Source organism: Plecotus auritus, assembly GCF_963455305.1.
Source record: "Plecotus auritus genome assembly, chromosome: 1".
NCBI lineage: Eukaryota > Metazoa > Chordata > Mammalia > Chiroptera > Vespertilionidae > Plecotus > Plecotus auritus.
The window spans coordinates 48,824,708-48,851,760 of record NC_137770.1 but is presented as its reverse complement, the minus strand read 5'-3'; the positions used below and the strand labels follow the sequence as shown (position 1 = coordinate 48,851,760).

The 27,053-nt window shown below is 49.9% G+C and overlaps 1 protein-coding gene across 1 annotated transcript in view; it reads left to right on the top strand.

The window, feature by feature from the left end:
- The window catches only part of SMAD6 (SMAD family member 6), an 88,687-nt gene extending 67,007 nt beyond the window's left edge, over nucleotides 1–21,680 (top strand). Inside the window, exon 4 of the mRNA XM_080678419.1 lies at nucleotides 20,718–21,680. Within this exon, the coding sequence (XP_080534545.1) occupies nucleotides 20,718–21,259 (542 nt within the window). The 3' untranslated portion in view covers nucleotides 21,260–21,680. The remainder of the gene's footprint in view (nucleotides 1–20,717) is intronic.
- The last annotated feature ends 5,373 nt before the right edge of the window (nucleotides 21,681–27,053 follow it).

Here is a 27,053-nt window from a genome sequence, read left to right as displayed (position 1 = left end):
TTCAGTTTCTACCAATCCAAGAGTGGCATGCCTCTCTCACCCTCAACTCTAAGATATTCACATGACCTACTGGGGTGGTGGGTGGATTCCCCAGGTGACAGAGTCTTTTGAATGGGAGTAGGGAAATGACCCTCAGAACTCACAGGGAATGGGGCTTTCCACAGGCTTGCAGTTAGCTACAGGCCCAGGCTAGTGCCCATTTCCTATAGGCCCCCTACAAAGAATATTTATGCTGTTTCTTTTAGTCCCCTCAGACTGGAAATCTCAGGGAGGGCGATTTTTGTTTGGGGGAGAAAATATATGTGTATAGCCCACCAAATAATTTGGAACTGACCAGAAGGAATGATGGTTAAAAAAATAAGACTCTCTTTGATTTCCTTTGACATCTCTGTTCGTTTCTGTTGACTTCAGCCTCCAGCACTTCCCTCACCACAGGATTAAATTCCTCCAGGAAGCCTATGGGCACGTGGGGGCTGGAGCCATGCCAGGGAGACCCAGAGCCGCCAGTCTTCCCGGGGTGCCTCTGTCCTGGCGCTACCCTGAAGCCCGTCAGCCTAAGGACCCCTGAGGAAGTCAGAGCCCCTCCAAGTGTCACTGACTTGGAGCAAGGAGTCAGGGCCAGCCTCTGGGCCAGAAGATTATTCTCCCTCCATCTTCCATCCCCTGGTTTTGGAGGTGCTTAGCACACAGTAGGCATTTAGTGAGCATGAGAGAGGTGCCTCCTAAACAAATGTTCTTCTTGCATCTCAGTGGCACTTCTGTTGGCTGGACCCCAAACCCACAATGAGTGGTTCTTGAAAACATCCTACCCACTCTTTCCCCTCAGGGAATTTGCTCCCAGCATTTCAGGGTGGAGCTCCATGTGTTCAAGGCCTGGGCAGAGCAGTTCTTGTGGCTGGGTCAGAGCAGTCAGGAGGGGGCGCATCGGAAAGGTAGAGATGGTCAGATTCTGATGTGAATGACCTGCTAAGCTGTGGTTCTTGGTGGGTCTTTATAAATGAGTGAGTCGGTGTGCCCGTTTTATAGTAAAAGCCATGAGGAGGGAGAGGGTTGAACCAAGTGGATGCTCAGATTCCATATGAACAGAAAAGATCCTTTTGATCAAACTGTGGGTCAACTACAAAACCCGTGGTGTATGTGGCAGAACATCCATCTGGTGGCAGGATGCATGATGTGACAAGCCCCAGCCTCAGTGTTTTAAATATATATATATATACACACACACACACACACACACACACACACTCACACACACACACACACACACATGTGTGTGTGTATTTATTTATTTATTTATTTATTATTGATTTCAGAGAGAAAGGGAGAGGGAGAGATAGAAACATCAACGATGAGAGAGTGTCATTGATCAGCTGCCCCCTACTGGGGATTGAGCCTGCAACCTGGGCATGTGCCCTGACCTCCAGGTTAATGGGTCGATGCTCAACCACTGAGCCATGCCAGCCTGGCCTCAGTGCTTTTGTTGGTCTTACCTGATAGCAGTTTTTGAAGCCTAAAGGAGTTGGTAGGGGAGGGAGGAAGAGGATCTGCTAGGACACCTGGCTTCCCTGCCTCACAAGAAGAGTCTTCCCCCAGGGACACAAGCCTGGGGAGCACTTCGGAGGCTGCTTCAGTCACCCAGTGGATCTTAGTAATACAGAAGATGTCTGAAATGCCCACGAATTAGAAGGTGGAGGGTGAATAATCTTCTGACTCCCTGCCCAAGGTCAGTGCCACTTGGAGAGGCTCTGCCTTTCTCAGGGGTCCTTGTGCTGGCAGGCTTCGGGGTAGAGCCAGGACAGAGGCACCCCGGGGAGACTGGCGGCTCTGGGTCTCCCTGGCATGGCTCCAGCCCCCACGTGCCCCAAGACTCAGGCGGTTGCTCCTGCCTCGGTGGCCTTGGGGACCTGCCCAGCCGGAACCTGCCATTCCCCCATCAGTACCGCCTCCCCAACTTGGCAGGGCCTTCTCTTCGAGCTGGAGCAACCCTCGGTATTTCCAGCTTGGCCCACTGCCCACCTCTGTGGCCTTGCAGTCTGTCCCTCGCAGGCCAGGACCAACACACCCTCTCAGCTTGATGGTTGGCTTCCCCACTTGCCTGGGGCCTCTTCCTGCCACCCCACACTCCCCAAGCTTGTCTGTGGGCCTCTCACCTTGCCTGCTCCTCCAAAAGCATTATTGACCCCCTGGATTTGTAAGTGTCGCTTTCTCCATGGGAGAAAACATGGGGCCTGGCGAATTTGTACATCACCAAGGAGGCCATAAACGTCCCTAGTTCATCTACTGCAGTTGACGCCTGAGGGGCCTCTCTCTTGGAGATGCCCCAGTTGGCTGGGTGCCCTGGTCAAATGCCCTAGGAAACGCTGCTTCTTTAAGGTGGGTATAGAGATAACTTGGTGGCATGTTGGTGTGCTGGAGCAGCCAAGGGCTACCAGTCTTTCCTGGTCAGCCACCGCAGGGCCTGGAGGTCCCGGGGACACTGGAGGTTCAGCCATCCAGGCGGCTTCCTTTCCAGATACACTGAAAGGGACCCTGACAACTCGGTGACTCCTCACCAATTCAGGGGAATTGGGTGGATGATTGGGAAGAATACTGTCTCATAAACCACGTTTTGGGATTTTCAAATACTGTAAACTATGATGCTAACTGTTAGAGGTCATTCGGAGATCTGCTGTAGTGAACAGATAAGAGCAATTTGTAATTGGTTTGCCCATTGTTTATACAGTGCTAGTAGGATAAACAGTTCTCCTGAACCTTGTTTATATTTTGCATTTGTTTATCAAAACTTTTTTTAACTTGAACCCAGCTGCTTTCGGAATTATTACAGTCTGGATTTATGAGTCCTAATTAATGGTACTTTATTATATGTGTACAATAATTTATCTTGGCAGTATGAGTGCTTTATCCAAAAGCCTCAGTGCTTCCCGGCCCCTGTGGCTCAGTGGTTGAGCGTCAACCTATGAACGGTTCAATTCCCAGTCAGGGTACATATGCCAGGTTGCGGGCTCGACCCTAGTAAGGGGCGTGCAGGAAACATCATTGATGTTTCTGTCTCTCCCTCTCCCTGCCTCTCTGACATGAATAAAAAATATATTTAAAAGATAAAAACAAGAGTGTCAGTGTTATATGAAGACTTGGGGGACAAGTTATTTGTCTTACCAGATCAAAAGTAGACCTGTTGCAGGGTAGATAAAGCATGAAATTTGTAAGGTCTTTCCTGGACTGTTACCCTAAGAGTTTGAGTCCCTGGGCTTGACTGGCTCAGTGGACACTCCAGGTGAGGTTTACATAGGGTAGGGTGTGTATGGATCTGGTGGGGGATACTTGATGGCAATTTCCAGTAACAAACATTTATCCTTTTTTATGATCTGATAAATTCCTTCTATCATTTTTGTCCTACACTGGGTTATATCTTACCTTTGACATTCATCCAGCTAGCACTGACATCAACCTTTTAGCATTACTTCTAATTAGGAATTAAAGATCCTACTTATTACCCCATATTAGCCAAGGGTTCAGCACTGATGTTAGGAAAATTGTGCTCTGATTTCATGAGTGTGGTCCCAGGATAGTGAGATGGCGGGGTTGGGCGGGGGGACGGCGCTATCTTTCACGTCATGGCAGGTCACCTAGTTCTGTTGATCCCATATTTCTTGTGGGTGTTTGTCCATGCAAAGGCCTCCCAGAGACTTGACCCAGACATAGAGGGGCTCACACGTCCATCCTTTTCCTTACTACCCCTGAAGACACCTCAACAACTTTAATAACCCTGAACTCAACCGTAGCCTCGCTTTTGCCCTCTGCTCACCAGCTGCCTGTCGTTTTCTTCACCCAGTGAGGATAGTGAGCCATGAAGTTAGAGACAGGAGCTCCCCCGCCTGGCCTCTGGATTTGCCTCTTAGCTTTGTTTTAAATCTTGGTGTCTCCCTTTGTGGCTAGTGAGAAGTATCAGGGGGGAGGGTGTACCAGGTACCCCCTTCCTATACACACACACACACACACACACACACACACACACACACACTCGCGCAGGTCAGGGGAATGGATCCCCATTTCACTGACTTCCAGAAACAGGCATGTTGTGGTTTTATGATGATAATGGCACACATGTTGGATTGGCCCTGTGGGATGGATTTGGGAAAGGAGGCTTCTGAGTATTTGGATTTTCTGCTGTTACTTTAAACTGGTTTTAAGTGTCCTTTATTGCAGCTATGGCCACAAGATAGGGCTGGGATGTTGTGAGATGTTTGATGTAACTGAAAGGGCCTGGCCTGTGAGTTCCCCACTGAGGAGGAAGTGGTTAGGTGGCCAGGAATGCAACCTGTGCCTCCCAGATTAATTAATAATTGAGAGCTGGCCCCCAGCCAGGCGGAGCTGGGAGAGATACAGTGAACAAAGAGTGGTTAACTACAGTGGGGGAAGGGAAAGTTTGACTTTGCCTGTGGCTAAAAGGGAAATTCACAATGGCCATGATTTATGGGCTGAATTACTTGGGATCCTCCTTAGTGGCCCCAACTTGGGCCTGTGCTCCAGGAATGCAGACCGGGGGCCTGTAGGGCCATTTGTGCCTGCTGGGAAGGGAGGAGGAAAGGGTGGGGGGCAGCATGGCAGGCGCCAGCCTCTGTGGAGGAGGTGCGAGTCACACCCGTGGGAGAGGGGCTGTACTGACTGCCTGCTGTGACTAGGTATAGGCTGGAAGTTTAGTGCCTACCCGGACACACTTTGCAAGGAGGAATGGAAGGAAGAGTGGCTGTGGAGCCTGGCTGCTCTGGGTTCACATTCCTCCTAATTGGCTGTGTGTTCTTGGACAAGGGGCTTAATCTCCCTGCACCTTCATGTCCTCCTTTGTAAGATTATATCTGCCTTTTAGGATTGTCCTCGGGGTTAAATGTATGGATGATGCTCAATAGCAGCTGGATTCCCATAGGATAACTGGAAAGGGTACCTCCAACAACTTTATAAACAGGATCATTACTTAGCAAATCTCTGCTAATGTTTGCTGGCCCATGCACACCAGGTGTATGCTGCTTTGTAAGTAGACCCGAGACTTTTCAACCCTGTCAGGAAAGGCATTAACTGGACTTGGGGTTGAGGCATGGAGCTCAGGTCTGCATCTCTCTACTAGCCTGAGGGACTTGATGGACTGGCGGGCTCCCTTTCTCCTCTGCACCTCCCTCCCAGATCAAACAGGCTATCCCTTTTCAGGCATCTTGGAACTTGGGCGAGGATGGCCCGAGCAGCTTTAGCTGCTTCAACTGTGCACAGTAGCACAGCCACAAACAGGAGACGGGGTCACCGAGGGTCACAGGGGTGAGCTTCTGCCAAGCCCGTGGGTCATTTTGCAACACTTTTGCATGGAACATTTAAATTTTATGTCACTGCATTCTTTACAGCAAATATTAGTATTTAATTGTGGCTTAATGATCTCTCCAGTCAATATTAGCTTTCTGGTTATTATAAAGTACTCCCGTGTGTTCCAGAAATACACAAGAATGATCTAAGCAACCCTTACTTTCAGAAAGTCCCACGTGGAGAAGTCTGCATTCACTGGCGTGGAATATGTACTTTTGTGTTATAAAAGGATATTTTAAAGGAAATGATTTAATGCAAGGTTTATTTTAAAATTGAATTTCTTTACCTCTGGGACTTTAATTGGGGTTGTTTATCCCAAAGTGCATCTTTAATGTAAATAAAGCAGGTGTATTTTGACTTCAAAGGTCACAGGATACTGTCTTGTTGGTAAGTAACAACAGGCTAGTGTTAGATGAGGCGTATTTTTGAGAGCTTTGCAAACAAGAAAGCCAGCCCCCCACACTCTTCTTTGGCTTTTCCATTCAGAGACATGCTCCCTGTTCCCTTCACCCTCGTAGACATAGCAAAACAGAGAAATGAAATCCACCTCCATTGCCAGAGGAGATGACTGTAGGCTTTAGGTGGTGTTTTTTTTTTTTTTTTTTTTTGAGCCGCTGAAACAAACCTTGCATATAGTGAGCTCATCTTGTATTCCATAGGCCAGCCTGCATCATGAGGACCAGCAAAGTAGGGACTTTTGCTTCTCCCTCGCTGCCTCAGTGTCCTGGCCTCTGAGCATCAGTGGTGTCATCTGTGGAATGGGAACAGTACTGCTGCTGGGCCTTTTTCAAACACAGGGAAAACCTGATGACTTCCCATTGTTAGAGCACCCTTGTCAGGCGGCACAGCGACCTGTCCCAGGGGAGGAGGGGCAGAGGTGAAAGCAGCCTAATCTTAGGCCGGCCTGCTCCCAGGTGGGTGGGGTGGAGACACACCCTCCCGATGACAGCATCAGTGAGAATATCACAGAGGAGATTCAGACCCAGGGACTGGGGAAGGCTCTTCAAAGGAGGTGACATCGGGGTCTTGTCGGTTGAGTAAGCTCTGAAAACACTGGGGAACAGGGGAGGAAGCTCATATTCCTTGAGTGCTGGTTACTGTTTTGGGCCCTTTACTAACCTCTGCCATCCCGCTGAGTGAAGTATGAAGTGCGAGGAAACCAGTGCTGAGCAGGGCCTGCTTCCCAGGTAGGCAGCACATGCTCGCTCAGGCCGGTGCTCAGAGGGGCCTCCCCTCAATTTAATGCTCCGCTTTCACCATTGAAATTCTGGATGATTTTTAAACAAAGAGCCCTGTTGCACTCCCCCCTCCCCCCCCTGCCCTTCTGCCCGCACTCAGAGATGCAGTCGCCTGCCCGTAGTAACAGAGCTGTGAAGATTTGCACCAGTTCACCTCTCTGCTGCCTTTGGTCTTGGGGAGCCTTACAGATCCAGAGACAGTGGGATGGACAAAGTACACGCAGAGTGGGGTGTTAAAGGCACAGAGAGCTAAGGGACCCTGATAACAGGAGATGACGAGGCCAGGGATTTGTGGGGGCCTCACCCCGTCATCCACTGGGATGTTTGTGTACTACTGTGGTGGGTTCCTGTCGCTTAGAATTGAGACAGGCTGATGGAGGGCAATTTTGAGGTACTTTGCTTTTATGGCTCTATATTGGGTCCAAGTAGAAGTCTGAGGCAGGAGGTTTGCTAATGAAACTCAAATTGTATTGGGGAAATAAAAGAAAAATTGAAGTGCCCCAAATTGTCCTAACTCTGGGAACCTGCAGGGCAGGAATGTTCCTTGAAGCACAACGCTGCTATCTGCCACCGACCTGATCCATCCCTGACCCTCGTGCCTGGGCTGTCCCCATCTGAACTCCCAAAGGGCCAGTTGTGTTCTCTGTGGTCTTGGAGTCAGCAGGGAAGTCAAAGTTGGATTGAATCAGTGAACTTTGGCACTTAAAGCCTAAGATGAAAACCCAGACTCAGCTAAGCACCCAGAAGACCAGCCAGGGGCCTGGTTTGTGAGTGAATTCAGGAATTCAGCCATCAGCAGTGCAGACCCCCAGGCAGGGAAGATCTGGAGCCCCTTCCCTTCTCACAGATTGCCGATGCAGCTTCTTTCCTGGGGACCAAGCTCCTCAGCTTTATCAACTTCTCTTTCCCAGCCCAATATGAAAAGCCAGGCTTTCCCAACCCCTGGGGCCAGAGGGTCTCTGGGTAGGAAAACAAACAAACACACTGAGTCTGACTTTCTGATAAAACAGAAGAGGACTCGGAATGGGAGCAAAGTTCAGTGAAGCCTTTTGTTGCTGAAACTGGTTCTAAAAATGTGGGCTGATTTTATAAGCTGTTTATCACTTTCTCTTCCCTCAGACACTTGTCACCATCCTTCCCTCCCAGCGCACAGGAAGGAGAATTCTCCCACCTGCCTGCCAGTGCTTCTGGTGTGGAGTCTGATCCATCAGCTGTGATGGGGGAGGTCAGTCCTTTGGCAGCCTCAATGTGGCTCTCAGAAGCCGTAGCTGCCTGCGGTGTTAAGAAGGATGCACTGAGCTCTGCCGATGTGGCTCAGTGGTTGAGCATCGACCTATAAACCAGGAGGTCATGGTTCCATTCCCAGTCAGGGCACATGCCCAGGTAGTAGGCTCGATCCCCAGTAGGGGGTGTGCAGGAGACAGCCAATCAGTGATTCTCTCTCATCATTGATGTTTCTATCTCTTGCACCCTTTCTGAAAGATGTATGTAATGAAAAGAAGGACACACCAAGGCCTACGCAGAAAATCCACTGGTCCCTGGGCCCAGGGAAGCTGGAACAATCCTGCCAGGGCTCCAGAGTGAGATGGATGCTGATGGAAGCGGGGCCCCAGGTTTTTTCCTCCGCCAGGTCTGCCTATTAGGGCCTGGGCTAATGCTTGTTTTGTGTCAGGTTGCAAGATGAGTTCATCTTTTCAGGATTTGTTTGAATACGGCACAAGATAAAAGAGTGGGAACCTTACCACCTTGGCCCAGGCTGCCACTTTGTTCCACTGGAGATATGGGGCCGAGCAGGCTGGGGTCAGGGCGCCAAGGCTGAGGACAAGGCCTTCTAGCAGGGCTTGCAGGCTCTCTCTACAGAAGGCCAGTTACAGCCCATCTGGGTAGCCACTGACTGTCCTTCTGTCTGTATCCCTCCTAAGCCCCTCTGGGCCAGGGACTCTGAGGACGCCCCAAAATAGCAGAGGGAGCCGACTAGGCACCACAAAGGGGACACAGTGGGCTCAGAGTCAGGCCAGCCAGTTGGATTCCCATGCTGCACAGCTGCTGGCCTCTGCCTTGGGGTCTGTCAGAATGGGCTTGGGGAGTTCGGAAGGGAGAACTGATGAAGAGCACAGAGCACCCAGCAACCTCCCACCCTCCAGTGACTCAGCCAGGATTAGCTGCCAAGATCTTCATTCGTTATTGTAGCACAGGATTTGTTTGGATACTGCTTGTGTTTTGGAGGGGTGATGGGAGCGTGGAGTGTATAGGTGAAACTGAAAAACCAAAGAAGTGTATGTGTTTGCAGGGCTGTGTAGGGGCCATCGAGCATGGGTAGTGAGTGTGGGTAGTGGCCACACCCAAGGACCCCTTTTATTGTCCAGTCTTTATGGAGCCTCCATGTGCCGGCGTGGAGTGGACATAGCTGTGTTATTATAGCACTGTCCCTGTGCTCTGACCCTGCGGTCCTTTGGGGTTTTGCAGACCACAGGTTGCACCCAGGGGAGTAATGCGAAGGTCCCTGTCTCTAAGCCCAGATAAACATGAGTTCAAATCCCAGCTTCGCAACTTCCTAGCTGAGGACTGTGGATGTGGAACGTGACTTTCAGGCCTCAGCTCCTTCATTTTAAAATGGGAAATGACTGAGAAGATGAGTAGTGTGTCGTGATGGTACATTTAAAGTGCTTCATACTCTGCCTGGTGTTTGGTAAAGGTTTATTAAATGTCAGCTGACTTATTATTATTATTACTATTATTATTATTATTAGCTGGTTGGTTTTATTATCACCACCACTACTACTACTGTTATAATTTCCCCTTGGTTCTCAACTCCATTGGTACATGTTATCTTTGCAGGTATTATTACCTAATATGAATACCCTTATGAAACTATAAAAGCTGAATCAATCTAGTAAATAATTTACACAAATAATATATAGAGGTAGGTGTACAGTGGTGATAATATTAGTAAAAATAATAGTAGCTGTTACTTATGGAGTGCTTTTTTTTGAACCAGGCATTATTAGACATACTTGAAGTAAGCACTGATTGCATCCCCATTTTACAGATTAGGACACTGAGGCCCCAGGGGTGAAGTCACTTGCCCAAGATTTCACAGCTGGTGAGTGGCAGAGCTGAGCTTTATATGCAGGCAGTTTGGCTCCTGGGCCCACATTAATCCAGCCCTGTGCAGGAGATAACCGATGGTCCTAGCCATGGCTAATTTCTGCTGTGACCTTGGGAAATCATTTTAGCTCTTTGGGCCTCAGTTTTTGCATTTGCAGTGAATTCTGGCCACATGGACTGCACCATTTTTGGCCTTCCTCCTCTCCTCTGCTCACTGACATTCTACTTTTGCATTTCTGTTTACTCTCTGTCTTGGGGGTAAACCCCGCCACCAGCAAATTTGTGGCTGGTTGACTGTCTGGTAAGCAAAATCCTTGGCCTCAGGTGACCAGCGGCTGGAAGAGCCCCCAAGGTGGACCCTGTGTAGGCGGCAGTGGTGGCCAGACCGCCCGTGATGTAATGACCGATTAGGAACTTCCTCTTGGAAGCCTGGCTTCCTCTAGGAGCCAAAGGTGCTGGCTCTGAGGTGGGGGGTTGGGGTGGGGGGGGGGGGGCGGGAGCAAATAAGAGGAAACTCCTGTCAGCTGGGCCCTGCTTTTGGAAAGAGTTCAGCAGAGAGGCTTGGTCTAAGGCTGTTGACCATTAATGGGGCCTGTGTACATTCTTTCTCTGCTTTTACTGCCGGAGCCCAGTGAATAAAGGGCCCTCCCTTAACAAAGAAAAAAAGCCTTTAATTAATGCTGCATCTTTGGACTCACTGCAAAACCTGAAGCCATTTCTGCAGCTTAAAATGACAAAAGAAGGTTAAGTGGAAATTCCTTTTTTCCCCCCTTAAGTTTGATAACAAAAACTACTTATCTAATGGGCAAACAAGGCTTTTAAAGGGGTGTTAGGTTAACCAGATGCAGGGCCATGTAATTATTCCCAGGCCTAGGAGCCATGGATGAAAAAGCTGCCGGTTGGACTGGAACTTGAAGCCACAGGCATGACGGGGGACAGAAGAAAGGCGTTTTCCAGGGGGACTGGAGGGCCCAGCCTGGCTTGTGAAAAGGGGATTGGAAAAGCCAGCCCTGGGTTTCTCTCAGGCTCTGCCACCAACTTGCTGGATGATCCAGGGCAAGTCACTAACCTCTTTGAGCTTCTGTCTCTGAATCTTCCTTCTCAGCTCTCAGTGGGGTCTGGGTCTGTTCTGCCCTTGCTTCCTGCTCATTGAGGTGTGGCTGGGCCTACCCTTTCCATCCAGACCTGGGAGGGGCAGGGAGGCTACTGTGGCCCAAGTCGGGTATGAGGCAGCGGCAAAGGCTGTGAACATAGAGGAGCATGGGGTGAGGTGGACGGCCAGGACCCTGGAGACCAAGAGGACTCTGGCTGGCCTCCTGCAAATACTCTGAGCCTTTATGTCTCGCTCCCTTGGAGTCTAAGGGATCAGACACAATCTCGGCTCGTCTTAGGTTCCCTTCACAGGATGGCGGAGGCCACGGCGGTCTGGCCAAATGGAAAGGGGGGAATCAAGAGGAAAACAAGCTGCATCGCGTGTGCTGAAGCTTTTGGAGCGTGCAGCCCACGGGGGAGCACACAGGAACGTTCCTGCCCTTTGTTTTGACAGAAAACTGCTGATTCGAAGAAGCTAAAGGCTTTTCTTGGGATTTCAGCTCTCCCCGCCTCCCCCAGACTGCACTTAGCCCCCTTGGTGCCTCAGCACCCCCACAAAATTACATGTTGGGCTCAAAGCACCCTCCCTGGGCAGAGCGGCCAAGAGGAAGGAATGCCAACCATTGGAGGGGCTGGCTCCAGTTTAGGGGAGCGGGCCTATTGTGAGCCTGTCTCCTCCAGCCCACCACAGCCATCCACCTCCCTCTGGTGGCAGGAATGTGGGCACCACCAGGAAGCTGAGCCACCCCTGCCCGGCCTGGAAACAGGGCTGTCCCCGGGGCGACCGCAGAGCCGGGCTGAGCTACTCCATGACTGGAGCTGGCCTGGGCAGAACAATTTTACTTTTTTAATTTTAATTCTTTCATGGCCTCATACCTAAATGAAATCCACAGCTCTTAGGTGTATAGGTCATGATTTTTTACAGTGTGTATACCTGAGTTCCCATTGTACCAATCAGGATATCAAACATTTCCATCACCCCACCCACTCATGCTCCTTCCCAATCATCCCTACTCCACAGAGGTAATCTCTGTACTGATTTCTATCACGATAGATTAGTTTTGTCTATTTGAGAATTTCATATACATGGAAACAAATAGCACTTCTGTGGGCTGTTTGCAACCTAGGCTTCTGATATGCATTGTTATATGTTTCAGTAGTTTGTTCCTTTTTATAGGTTAGTCACATCCTATTGTATGGATGTACCTTGTTCTTTGTGGGGGGTTTTATTTTATTTCACTGTTTCGTTTTCTTTTTAACTTTTCTTTTGCAATTTCAGTTTATATTCAATATTATTTTGTATTGGTTTCAGGTGTACAGAATAGTGGTTAGACAATCGTATACTTTACAAAGTGGTCCCCTGATGATTCAAGTACTCACCTGGCACCATACATAGTTATTACAATACTAGAGGCCCGGTGCACAGATTCGTGCATGTAGCAGTGGGGGGGGGGGCAGAGGTCCTTCAGCCTGGCCTGCACCCTCTTGCAATCCAGGACCCCTCAGGGAATGTCCAACTGCCAGTTTAGGCCTGATCCCCAAATTGGCAGTCCGACATCCCCCAAGGGATGTAGCAGTGTGTCAAGCTGCAGGCGGCCAGGGAGGAGCCTGAGCCGGGGCCAGGCGCCACACTGCTCGCACTCATCCCGGCCTGCTACCACCTCTCAGTAGCACTGCTGTGGAGTCGGGAAAGGCTCCTTGCCGCCACAGCTGTGCTTGCCAGCCGTGAGCCTGGCTTCTGGCTGAGCAGTGCCCCCCCGTGGGAGTGCACTGATTACCAGTGGTCAGTGCACGTCATAGCGACTGGTCAACCGGTCGTTCCAGTCGTTCGATTGTAATGGTCGCTTAGGCTTTTATATATATAGATTATTGACTACATTCTCTATGCTGTACTTTCCATCCCCATGACTATTTTGTAAATACCAATTTGTACTTCTTAATCCATTTACCTTTTTACCCAGCCCCCCAACCCCACTCCCCTCTGAGAGTCATCAGTCTGATCTCTGTATCTGTGAGTCTGTTTCTATTGTATTTGTTATTTTGTTCTTTAGATTCCACGTATAAGTGAAATCATATGGCATTTGTCATTCTCTGTCTCATTTCACTTAGCATAATACCCTCTAGGTCCATTCATGCTGTCACAGATGGTAAGATTTATTTATGTTTTTTAATCCTCACTCAAAGACATGCTTATAGAGAGGAAGGGAGGGAGAGAGAGAAACATAGATGTGAGAGAGAAACAATTGTTTGCCTTCTGTACCTGCCCCAATCAGGGATTGAACCTGAAATTTAGGTATGTGCCCTGTCCAGGACTCGACCAGCATCCTTTCCTTCTGTGTACAGGACAGCACTCAACCAAATGGCACTGCAAATTTCATTCTTTATGACCAATGCTGCATTGTATATATGTACCACAACTTTTTTATCCACTTGTCTGTTGATTGGGTTGTTTACATATCTTAGCTACCCTATCTAATAAAGAGGGAATATGCTAATTGACTGCCCCGCCCTTAAAGATGGCAGCACCCACAGCCAATAAGGAGGGAATATGCTAATTGACTGCCACACCCTCAAAGACGGTGGCGCCCAGTCCCCTCAGCCCTGCTGCGCGCCTGCCTCCCGAGTCCCCCAGTCCCCTCAGCTCCCCAGCCACCCAGGGCCGGCCCAAGGCGCAGGCAAGCCTTGGATGGCAGCTGCCCAGCTGATGCCCAAGGCATAGGCAAGCATCCTCATATGGCAGCTGCCCAGCCGCCCAGGGCTGCCTGAGGCTCAGGTAACCAGGACAGGCCAAGGCTTGCGCTGCTGGCAGTGGCAGCAGCAGAGGTGTGATGGGGCGTCGCCTTCCCCTGATCGCCGGGTCACCTCCCACCCCTGAGGGCTCCCGGACTGTGAGAGGGGGCAGGCCGGGCTGAGGGACACCCCCCTCTAGTGCATGAATTTTCATGCACCAGCCTTCTAGTTGTAAATAATGCTGCAGTGAATATAAGGGTGCATATAGTCTACTGATTTGGTGTTTCGGGTTTCTTCAGATCTATATCCAGAAGTGGAAACGCTGGGTCATATGGCAGCTCCATATTTAATTTTTTGAGGAAACTCCATACTGTTTTCCACAGTGGCTGCACCAGTCTGCATTCCCACCAACAGTGCACAATGGTTCCCTTTTCTCCACATCCTCACCAATGCTTGTTGTTTATTGATTTATTGATGATAGCCATTCTGACAGGTGTGAGGTAATATCTCATTGTGTTTTTAATTTGCATTGCTCTGATGATTAGTGACATTGAGTGTCTTGTCATATCTATTGTCCATCTGTATGTCCTCTTTGGAGTAGTGTCTCTTCAGGTCCTCTGCCTATTTTTTAATTGGATTGGTCCTTTCTGTTCGTTTGTTTGTTTTTTGTTGTATTTGAGTTGTATGAGTTCTTTATAAGTTTTGGATATTAACCCATTATCAGATATATCATTGGCAAATATGTTCTTCCATTCGGAAGACTATCTTTTCATGTTCATGGTTTCCTTTGCTGTGCAAAAACTTCTTAATTTGATGTAGTCTGTTTGCTTATTTTTTCTTTTGTTTCCCTTGCCTGAGGAGATAATATCAGAAAAAAATATTGCCAAGAGAAATGTCAGCGATTTTACTGCCTATGTTTTCTTCTAGGCATTTTATAGTTGTGAGTGGTACATTTAAGTCTTCAATCCATTTTGAGTTTATTCCTGTATATGGTGTGAGAAGGTTGTCTAGTTTGTTTGTTTTGTCCAAATTTCCTAACACCATTTATTGAATATGGTATTAAGTAACACATTTATTGGGTGGCTTAAGTAACACATTTATTTCTCACAGTTCTGGAGGTTAGGAAGTCCAAGGTCAAGGTGCCAGCAGATTTGGTGTATAGTAGGGGCCCATTTCTAGGTCATAGATGGCTTCTTCTTGTTGCTCCTCACATTCTGAAGGGTTAGAGAGCTCTCTGCATGTCTTCTATAAAAGAGCACTCATCCCATTCACGACCCTTATGACCTCCCAAAGGCCCCACCTTTTCAAATGCCATCACACTGGGGTTAGGATTTCAACATGTGAATTTGAAGGGGACATAAATGTTCAGTCTGTAGCATCCATTCTTCTGTTGGACATCTGGGCAGTTTTCCAAGATTGGGTGATTATGAGTAGAGTTGCTGTGAACATTCACTAAATCACAGAAATTTAGAGCTGACTGTTTCGGTGGGAAGACTGAGGCCAGGAGAAGGAGGTTACCTTCCTGATCAGTCAGGAGGCAGGTCACCTGACTACAGGACTCCTGGCAGATGAGCACCAGGCTGCGCCTCTCCTCTCCTCCTCCCCCAGGAACCGTCCCAGCCAGGACCCAGAGTCTGGCTGGGAATTAGGCCAGGCCCTGAGCAGGGGTAGTGAGCAGGAGTTTCGGTCAGAGCTCGGTCATCTTTGATGTTGTTCACTCGAGTCTGACTCCCCAGCATTTATTTGCAATTAAGGAGCTGGTTCCTAATTAGGCTGATGGCTAGACCGCAGCCTTGGAGCCATGAGGAGAAAAAGATCTTCTGCAAGGGACTGTCCCCCTGCACCCCGAGTGGCAGCTCAGGCTGCAGATGGGAAGTGTGGTGTGGTGGGCGGAATGGGGCTTTGCATCAGTTTGGGGGCGCCTGCCTTCTCACTCAAAGACAGCGTGCCAGCTTCTGTCAGACACTGCAGGAGATATGAATACACACATGTATGTATGTACGTGTGTGCAGTGAAATAGTGCCACAGCAGTACACCTTTGTTCTAGACATTTAGTTACTCATTGCTTCATTATTTTGCTTCTGAATACCCAGGCTGGAAGCTAAACCTTAACAGTTTGCAAAGGGCATTGCTGTCCACGGTCCTATTGTAACCTCCCATGGTGGTGACTGTGGGTGGGTCATGACTCCCAACACCCCTAGGGATCCCTGGTCTCTGAAGAGTCAGGCTGGGACCAATAAACAGCCAGCTGCTTCTTTCTGCATCCAATTGATCTGCTGCCGGGAGTTTCCAGAAAACCCAAAGATAGACTGTGTAAGTGAGGCACTCAATTATGGATAAGCCTATTTCCAAATGGGGAGACTGAGGCTTGTCCACAGCCACACATGTAGTCAGTGGTGAGAGCCTTAGTTTAGGTCTGCCTCAATGCGGTCTATCGCAATTCTGAAACCTTAGATCATGTGACAAGCATTAGCTTAGAATTCTGGGGTTTCAAGTTCTAGTCCCCGTCTGCCACACCCTACCATATGTCCTTCGGTGAGACACCCTGCACCCAGGAGCACCATCTTTGGGGCACAAGGACATTGGACTCAATCAGTGGTTCACACCGGCTAGTTTTAGGACTAAGTTTTTATTGGTCCATGATGAAAGAAATAAGAAAATTTCTTATAATCTAAATGCAGTGATTTTCAACCCTTTTCATCTCATGGCGCACATAAATCAATTACTAAAATACTGCGGCACACCAAAAATATACATATATACCCAATATACCCAAAATAGGTATAATTTTGATTGACTTACAAAAAAAAATAATAGTAGTAATTAATTACCTTCCCTTTTTGCTCCAAAGTGAGTTTTTTAAAAAATCAGGTGCCTATACTTGTATATAAAGATTTCTAGTACCAAGAATTAACCAATCAGATGCGACCTTATTATGCAATGTGATCAATAATATGCAACTCTATTATATGACCTATATGGTTCAAGACAGGGCATTCACACCGGATGGCTATTGTTGTGTTGGCTATTGTCATTTTGTTTATTTGACAATCTAAAGGAAAATAGGTCAGTGCCCCTGACTAAATAGTCGGGTATTGCATGTTTTAAAAATCCTTGTAGCACATCGGTTGAAAATTGCTGATCTAAATGTATTAACTTTAAAATTCCTGATTTTTTTTTTAGTATCAAATTATACTTCTGTAATTTTGTTAGTGTTAAGATACACTTTTTAAAAATATATATTTTTTTCATTGATTTCAGAGAGGAAGGGAGAGGGAGAGGCGGATAGAAAACCAATGATGAGAGAGAATCATTGACCCATTGCCTCCTGCACACCCCACACTGGGAATCAAGCCCGCAACCCCGGAATGTGCCTGACCGGGAATCGAACCATGACCTCCCCATGCTGGCCGGGCAAATTACACTTTCTTTTGTGCTAGTGATAGTAGAGATGGTCTTGGGGATTTTTAATGTCGTGGCAAAATAAAACAGTGGTAACCCTGTGACATTCCCAACCTCTCTGTTACACAGTGTATTAGTTTGTGAAAGCCCAAAGTATTGGGGCTCCCTGGATAAGATGCTGTCAAGGGGTCTTCAAGCTCTGGAGCCCCGAGTCCCCAAGAGCTGGATGGGAATGGGGATTTCCCCAGAACATGGTGCTGGCTCACCTATTGGCTTGTTCTCAGATCAGACCTGCAACTTAAGTCCTTGCCCACCATCCCCTTCGGCCCGGGCCATGGGCCCCACCTGCTGAGCAGGATTCTGATGGGGGTAGCGGGGGTGGGGATGGGGGTGAGGACAGTGTGCCGACATTTGAGATGTATTTTATTTCTTTCCCTTTTCTTGGCTTCAAGAGCACAGTAGGGATACATGCAGCCTTGGGACAGACACAGAGAGAACTGAGACCCACCCCTTCCCATTGGAGAGTCCAGCCTAGCCAGGGGCAGTGACACCTGCTCAGGCCAAGGGAGGGGCTGAGCCTGTCATTGCACAGGAGGGAGGAGTCAGAGAGGGCTTTTCTGAGGCCTCAGTCCATCTCCTGGAATTTGGAAGACTTGGCCAGGAGCCCAAGCCTGATGAGATGTCACCTAGTCTGCTCAACCAGAGTGTAGGAGGTGAGACCTGGCCCAGGCAGTGTCCCTGAGCCAGAGATCTGGGGCAGGGGCAGGTTGGGCCCTAGGGCAGCTCTGTGAGGTTTGTCCCCAAGCACATTTCACCATTCCTGTGAGGGGCACTGTGGTAAAGCCACGAACACAGGTCTTGATTTGGGGCGGGGGTGGGGGGGGGGTGGGGAGGGAGAGGGTTGCAGATGATCAGGGGGCATTTGGGTTGGCTGGTGGAGAAGGGGACAGAAAGTCCCATCTGGCCTTGGATTGAAAGCCTTATGGGAGATGGGAGAGAGGAAGTACCTCACCCCCACCCCAGTCCTATTATCCTCACCCTAACTCCCCACACTCTGTGAACCTGCTTCTTTCTCTTGTACAATGGAGCAGCTACACCCTGGGGCAGAGGTGGCTTTTTCTGAGCCTTATCTGTGAAAGGGGGATAGCAGTAATCCTCACTTGGTGACACTGCAGGGAGTCCTTGGGGAGTGAAGGACCTTTGTTTGGGGGGTAGGGTGGAGTGACTCATAGGCTTGTGGGTAAGCACCTCTAGGACACATAGACCATGAGAATAGTCATGGTTACAGATAGGGAAACTGAGGCTTAGGGAAAGGGAGGGACTTGTTCAGTGTGCATGGGATTTAGGGGGGAGTCTGCCCAGAGTATGGAGAAGTACTCCCTTCTGGAGTATGGCCTGGAACTGATGCTGGCTACAGAACTCAACAGTGTGTGCCCTCGACCTGTTAGGGCACCTCCCTGGGCCTCAGTTTCTGTGCCTGTGAAATGGGGTGATAACAGAGGTGAACCAGGGCTGTTGTGCAGAAGGCGCCTAGCTCATGGAAGGCACTCAGGGGTTCCTATTGCCTGTCGTATTGCCCAGAGTTCTCTAGGCATAGCTTCTTTGCTTCTTCACCTCTCTCTGCCAAGAGCACTATAATAACTCTCTTGCCTTGGTGAGAATGTCAGTGCTGGAGTTTGATGGCCAGGCTGGGAGGTGCTTGGGAACTCCCAACCAGTGCCAGATGGATGGGTGGGTGGATGGATGGAGAGGGGCAAAGGCTTGGGTGTTCCTGGCTGCCCACCTGCTGGGACTGACCTAGTGCCCACAGCTTGGTCATTCACCATGGGATAGAGTTGTCTGTCCACTGGCTAAAGGGCAGGTCATTGAGGGCAGGGAGTAGGGCCTCTTTCCCCACATGACAATCAGCTGGAACCATGAGGGTCCTGGATGGAGGATGTGAGGTAAAATGATGCTTCCTCAGGAGCTGGCCTGGGGACCTATGGCTGGGACCTGAAGCCAGTCATAGAATGAGGGGCATGCCCTTTGGGGCTGTGCCCAGCCCAAGGCCACAGCAGAGCTGTCAGCTTATGGGAGGCCCCTCAGGCAGACAGTTTCCTGCTAGGTAGCTAGGTGGGCTTCCTCGCACGTAGGAGGAGTAATTGGGGGGCCTGTCACCCTGCTGCTCTGGGGCTTGTGGGTAGGGCTGAGCTGACTGTCAGAGCTGACCTCACTCAGGCTCCTCAGTGAAGTTGTTAGCAGGTTTTTTCTCTCAGGTTTAGTTGGACTTTGATCAGTTTCTCTTGGAGAATAGGAGCCATAGAGCGCCTTTGCTGTGTTCTCATCAGGCCTCCAACAGAATTCTCCCTCTGAGCGAAAGCCCCAGCCAGGGCCCGTGTGGGAACATGTCACCTGACTAGGCAGTCGTGGGTGCCCACCTGCTCCTCAGAGCTGTGAGCTCAAAGGAAAGAGCAGATGTTAAAGGGCTTCTGAATCTGAGAAGCTGCCCACACAGGAGAGCAGCGAGCATGGGGCTGCGCTTCAAGGCAGACTCCAGCGTGTGTGTGTGGTCTGGTCTCAGAAAACTTAAATTCACCTAGACCAGTGGTCGGCAAACTCAGTGGTCAACAGAGCCAAATATCAACAGTACAACGACTGAAATTTCTTTTGAGAGCCACATTTTTTAAACTTAAACTTCTTCTAACGCCACTTCTTCAAAATAGACTCGCCCAGGCCGTGGTATTTTGTGGAAGAGCCACACTCAAGGGGCCAAAGTGCCGCATGTGGCTCGCAAGCCGCAGTTTGCCGACCACGGACCTAGACACACACAGATGCCCCAGGCTGGAGGGAGAAAGGATGCCAGTCATCCTACAGGGCACCCCTTTGTTGTCTGTGGGGAAACGTGAGGCCCAGAGAGACACAGCACACAACTGTGAGAGCTGGCAAACTCTGAAGCCCTTGAGGAGTGATTTTCTTTAGCATTTTAGAGACCTTCACCTTCTCTTTCTCAGAGATGGCTGCAGTTCTGGTGAAAACCGGCACTTTCTGCCAGAGAGCCAACTCGAGTGGCAGGGTGTAGCGGGCATTGGGGGAACTGGGCACACTGCCCAAGGGCCAGGCTGGGAGCAGTCGGGCAGTTACGATTCTGGGCTAGAAGGGTCCCTGGGGGCCAACTCCCCCACCCTACCTCCTCTGCCTGAGTCCCCTTGAGTGGTGATTATGCCCCCTAATACTTAACCCTGCTCTGTTCAGGTGGAGGCTTGGACTGACTAGGTTCAAATCCTGGCCATGCCACTCACTACCTGCATGGCCGTGGACAGGCTGCTGGTGCCTGCAGTCTTGGATCCTTCTGTAAAAGGAGGAGAAGATGGCCTCCTCAGTAGAGTGTTTGGAGGACTCAGTGAAGTCATGTGCACACTGCAGGCGCTCAAGGTCCAGTCCCTCCTTTGGGTGCGTGGGTGTTTTTCCACCTCTTGCCAGCTTGAGAAATTTTATGGCCAGGAGTTGGATGTGGTTCATGTTTGTGTTTCCACAACACCTAGCACACAGTAGGTGCCTTGCCTTTCTCTGTACATTCATAACCTCTGTTTTTACTTTGCGTGTGTGTGTGTGTGTGTGTGTGTGTGTGTGTGTGTGTTGAGGGGGTGCCCTCCTGTGTGTTAAATTTCCGAGGACAGCCTGGCACACAGTATGTGCTGACATCTGTGTTGACTGCTAGAAACACCACCCAACCCCCACCGTCCAGGCAGGAGTGCCACCTCTGCACCCGCTTCCCTAGCCTGAATAACTAACATCCTGTGCCCTGTGCTTGCCCCGCAGACGCCAGCATGTCTCCGGATGCCACCAAGCCGAGCCACTGGTGCAGCGTGGCATACTGGGAGCACCGAACGCGTGTGGGCCGCCTCTACGCGGTGTACGACCAGGCCGTCAGCATCTTCTACGACCTACCTCAGGGCAGCGGCTTCTGCCTGGGCCAGCTCAACCTGGAACAGCGCAGCGAGTCGGTGCGACGGACACGCAGCAAGATCGGCTTCGGCATCCTGCTCAGCAAGGAGCCTGACGGAGTGTGGGCCTACAACCGAGGCGAGCACCCCATCTTCGTCAACTCCCCGACGCTGGACGCACCCGGCGGCCGCGCCCTCGTCGTGCGCAAGGTGCCGCCTGGCTATTCCATCAAGGTGTTCGACTTCGAGCGCTCAGGCCTGCTCCAGCACGGGCCCGAGCCCGACGCCGCCGACGGCCCCTACGATCCCAACAGCGTCCGCATCAGCTTCGCCAAGGGCTGGGGCCCCTGCTACTCCCGGCAGTTTATCACCTCCTGTCCCTGCTGGCTGGAGATCCTGCTCAACAACCACAGATAGCGGCAGCGGAGTGGCCCGGCCACATCTGCCCACTGCCAGGAGGGCCAGTGCCAGAGACACAGCCCCCACGGACGAAACCCCCCAAATATCATCTACCTAGATTTAATATAAAGTTTTATATATTATATGGAAATATATATTATACTTGTAATTATGGAGTCATTTTTACAATGTAATTATTTATGTATTGTGCAATGTGTGTATATGGACAAAACAAGAAAGACGCACTTTGGCTTATAATTCTTTCAATACAGATATATTTTCTTTCTTTTCCTCCTCCCTCTTCTTTTTTTTTTTTTAAGAAAATGATACAGCAGAGCTAGGTGGAAAAGCCTGGGTTTGGTGTATGGTTTTTGAAATATTAATGCCCAGACAAAATGCTAATACCAGTCACTCATTGATAATAAAGTATTCGCATTATAGGTTTTTTTTTTTTTTTAAACTGTCTTCTTTTTAACAAAGAGGGACATGCATGGTATTAGTGGGTTTCTGACCCATCAGACATCCTGAAGTTTGACCGATCCCTTTACCAGATAAAGAGTAGAAGGAATAAACTAAAAAAGGGAGGAAGGGCATGTTTACTCTTAAGGCCACAGGAGTTCTGTTGTTCCTTCTTACCCATGGCTGTGGTGTGTCCACAGGATGGGGAGGAGGAGGGAAAGTGGGGAGTATTTGGGCCCCATCCCAGGCGGATGATGGAGGCTCCTTCTCTGGCCTAGAGGAACTTCCAGTCTGATGGTGGAGACTCAGGCCCACACCTCCCGTCTCTGAGCATGCACAAGCTGGAAGAACACTGCATCTCACTGTGAGGGGAAAAGCAGGTGGTGGGCCTTAGGCTCACTCACCACCATGTAGAACCCTGGGTAACTACGCTCCTCGTAGGGCCTCCCCAAGCCGCCCTCCCACCCACCTCTAAGTAGCTCAGCATCTGCACATCTGGGGCTACATTCATGAGTTATGCAAAGGCAGGTGGTTTCTTTTTACTCCATAACAGGGAAGAGTTGAGGTTCTGGAAGGGTAATGGCTCACTCACGAGGCAGATCTGGATTAGAAGTTGCATCTCACTGTAGGACCAGAGCCATATTACATCAGTTTTCTCTGATGAAGAAAATTCAGAAAGGAAAGCCTCCTTGGCCAGATAAGAAGGGGAGTGTTCCATTGTACAGTATATCTTTCTTGGTGAGTTACACAGCATAGTAAATGCTCTGAGAAGTCCTGTGGCTTCTCTATTGCTGCAAAATAAATTATCCTAAAACTTTGCAGCTTGAAACAGCTAACATTTATTATCTCATACAGTCTCTGCTTTAGGAATGTGGGACAGCTTAGCTGGGTGATGCTGGTTCCGGGTTTCATGAGGTGGTGGTAATCTGAGGTGTAGTGGGGGCTGCAGGACCCCTTTCCAAGCTTATTCCTGGGGTTGTTGGCTGGAGGCCTCAGTGCCTCACCGTGGAAGCCTCTCCATCTGGCCACCCAGAGCACATGACCCGAAAGAGACCAAGAGCAAAGCTGTCACCTCTTACAACTGTATCTCGGAAGTGACAATCCATCACTCCTGCATATTCTGCTGATCACACAAACCATTCTTGCTAACGTGGAAGAGACTATAAAGAGTGTGAGTGCCAAGAGGTGGGGGTCATAGACACTTGTGTCCAAAAAAATGTATCATTTCACTTGGTTTCTTGAAGTGATTTGCCAGTAGACTCCCCACCCCTGTTACTCCTGTCCCCATACGAAGGCGCACGAGTACCTGTGGGCTGGTTGGTTACTGCTGACAGCTGAACATGCCAGGGCACCTCACTGAACACTGCCCTGAAGATGCTCATCCGGGATGCCTGCCTCGCTGGTGTTCCCTTGGGTGGGGTCCGTGGAAGCACCTCGGGCTCAAACAGCAGGATCCCCAGGCAAGACTGAATAAGGAGCCAGATCCCTGGGAGTGCTGAGGAAAGGGAGCGGAGGCCTCCCAGGGAGACTCGTGCTTCAGGCAAGTTGACAGGCTAGGAGTGGCAGCGGGGGCAGGAGCAAAGGGGCAATACCATAGGAGTGGCAGAAACCAGGAGGCATCCATTGTGTAGATGAGGCAGGAGAGGGGCGACTTCAGGTACTCATGCCTGCATTCAAATTCCAGCTCTACCATTTACAGTGACTTCAGAGACTTCTTAAGGTGCCTCAGTGTTCAGAGAATAAAATTATTCCCACCTGAGAAGTAGGTGTGAATTGGAAGAATTAAGCCCATCACATCGTACCTGGTTCATCATTAGTGCCTACCATCTGTTACCAATACAGGGCCAGGGCTGGAAGGGAGGCTGGGGGCCCACAAATGCTAAGGTGAGAATAGTTGGTATTCAGGAGGCAGGTGGGCTGGTTTCTGAGTGGGCCAGTGAGCTGATGAGAGCTAAACTAAAGGGATTTCCCCGAGGTGGGCCAGGCTGCAGGCAGGAATGGGTCACCTGAGCCCTGTACCCTGTCTGGCTCCCTAAAGTACGGTGCCCATTAATGCCAGGCTCCTGACAAAGACTCCTTACCCTTAGAGGAAGCAGCCAGTCACACCACAATGCCTCTGCATGGAAGTGATAATTCCCCTTCATCCGAGAACAAGAGGGACAGAGCTTAACACTCCCATTTTATAGACGAGGAAGCTGAGGCCTGAAGTGGGGAAGTGCTTATCTCAAGCCAGGTGATCATGGATGCTGGGATGTGACCAGGTTCCCTGCTTCCTGCCACAGGGTCTACTTCATGCAGACCAGGAGGTGACATCCCTTCCCCATCTCCCAGGTTCTCAGAGGTGCCCACCAGGCAGAGGACATCGTTTCCTTCTAGAGTGAAGCCTCTTGGACCACAGTTTATCATGGAAAACTGTCCTGGTTTCCCTGGCAGCCCAGACTCCTTTCACTCCCTCACTCTGCCACCCGTGCGCCTGGCCCTCCTGGGAGGCACAACTCCCTCTGCTGTTGTGCACCTCCAGGCCTTGGTCCTCGAGCACTGAGCAGAGCTGGGCTGTTCCAGCTACTTGGGGAGGGGCTAGGAGCCACTGAATTTTTTTCTCTTTTCAAGTCGATAATAACACTCACAGTTTGTGAGCCCTTCCTCTGTGCTAAGGGTCTTCTATGCATCTACTCTTCACAAGAACCTCTGTGCAGTGTTCTCCGTTATTTCCCCTTTAACTGGCATGTATGAAGTGTTCAGGAGCGCTCACCATTTGGGGGCCTGAAAGGCAGCTCAGGAGGGTGAGAAAAGCTGATGAACTTGGGCAATTGCCTTACCTGTGAAGTCCTTCGTTTCCTCAGGGGGAAAGTAGGGTCATGATCCACTGGCATGTCCCCAGTCTATGACACCAGGGCCACCCCCACCCCCGGCCCCGGTCCCCCCGACAGCTGCTGTGGCTTCTTAACTGGGCCTTCCTGCCCCTCCTGCCTCCTCCAAGTCACTCTCCTCCACCCCAAGTGGTGGTCTGCACTCAAATCCGACAGTGTGCCTCTTCTGTGTGACCATGACCTCTCCGACGACTCTCTGTACCCTCAGGATAAGGAACTACCTCTTAGAGTGGCTCTAATGGAATCTGACCCTGCCCCAGCTCTACCTGCCAACCCCCTTCAAACACCAGACTTCTCTGTCTCTCAGTCTGTCTCCCTGTCTCTCGCTCTCCCAGGTCCTTGTCCAAGCTGCCCCTACTCCAGATTGTGCCCCAACCTGCCCAATCCAAGCACTGACCACACCGCTGCCCCTTTCTCTTCCCAGGGAGTCTCCTGGAAGCCAGCGATGTCTCATGTACCATTTGCCCCCGTGGTCCTGGGCCCCTGCGTGTTTGTGGAATGAAAGGGTCATGGATGTAATGGATGTGGGTGTGTGTTTTGTAAATGCTAAAGGACTAAGCAGGCATCCACAGTGTGTGTGTGTGTGTGTGTTTATTAGGATCTGTGTCTCCATGACAACCCCCAGCTGGCTTCTCCTTACAGGCCCTAAGAACCCTCACCCTCTCCCCTATCCTCAGGCCCTGGGCTCTGGGAGCTCATCTTCTGCAGCCTTATTCTACCCTCTCAAGAGTGTGGTAGCAAGAATTCCTGGTTGGGGGTGGTGTCCCTTTGATAATTTAGAACACAGAGTCAGAGAACATCCATACTGGGAAAGGCTCTTAGAGTGCATCTAGTTCCATTACTCACAGAACTAAGGCCCAGAGAGGGCAGGGTGCTAACCAGCGTCACACAGCAAGGCCGTGGCAGATGGGAGCCAAACCCAAGACTTGGGGCTCCTTCCAGAGCTGTCCTCTCAGCAAAGCTGCAAAGTCTTCTGTGAAACCAGCAGTGACCCAAGCAAAGCAGTTGAGAGGCAATTAGGGCAGGGGTGCAGGTCACTTGTGTGTTTTGTTTTGATTGTGGTAAAATACATCCTATATAATAAAGAGATAATATGCTAATTAGACCAAACAGCAGAACGAACGTCCACACGACCTTCCAGATGACCACCTGGACGACCTTCCAGATGAAGCCAGGGCTGCGAGGGCCGAGTCCCTTGCATGAATTTTGTGCATTGGGCCTCTAGTATAACATAAAATTAACTGGTTTAACCATTTTTAAGTGTACAGGTTAATGGCATTAAGTACATTAGCTTTGTTGTACAACCATCACCACCATCCATCTCTAGAACCTTTTCATCTTCCTTATGCTTTTTTATGTTATTGTGATAAAATATACACAACATAAAATTAGCCATTTTAACCATTTTTAAGTGTACAGTTCTGTGGTACTGAGTACATTCTCATTGTGTTCCATGTGCTATATATCTTACCTAATAATAGACAAACATGTAAATTGACTGTACCTCCGCTACACCCATAGCCATTCAGAGTGACTATGCAAATTAACCCAACAAAGATGGAAGTTAATTTGCATACATAGGCACCCAGCACCTGGGTCCCAGGAACATCCTGGCACCCAGGTCACTCTGAGGTAAGCCCCGCGTGGGCCCTGAGCAGCCTGGGAAGGGCCTGAGCCAGGGGGCTCCTGGGCAGGGCCAAGCCTGCGATCAGAGCCGAGGGGGCAGGGGCAGAGCCAGTGATCGGAGAGAGCTGGGGGTCCCCTACCCAGGCCTAAAGCCTGGGCCAGAGGCTTTAGGCCTGGGCAGGGGCAGAGCCGGCAATCAGAGGGAGCTGGGGGTCCTCTGTCCAGGCCTAAAGCTTCGGCCAGAGGAAACACCTTTTCTGACTGCTCATTGGCTAAGCTTCCTGTATGCCACTGGTAATATTCTTAGTAACTTGGGTAATAAGAATCCAAAAAGGTGATCTAGAATTTTTCCACCACACTTCTGGAGAAAAAAACGAAGGTCTGCTGCTGGAGGGCTAAGAAATGTCATATCCTGCCCTAGCCGGTTTGGCTCAGTGGGTAATGCCTTGTCCTGCTGACCGCAAGGTCTGGGTTCAATTCTGATCAAGGGCATGGACCTAGGTTGCAGGCTTCTCCCTGGCCAGGGCCCAGGTCAGGGCTCATGCAGGAGGCAACCAATCAAAGTGTTCCTCTCACTTTGATGTTTCTCTCTGTCTTTCCCTTTCTCTTCCACATTCTCTAAAAGTTAATGGAAACATATCCTCAGGTGAGGATAAAAATAAAAAATAAAAGAAATGTCATATCCTATGAAAGACACATCTTGAAAATGCCTAAAGAAAGTTGTCATTTTTTCATGGTGAAGGGACTGGAGTCCTTGTTGATGAAAACACCTTGGTGGCTGTGGTGACTGGCCGTGGCTGCAGCAGCAGGGTGATGGGGCTGGTGCCTTCCCCTGATCAGCCCGGTCACCTCCCACA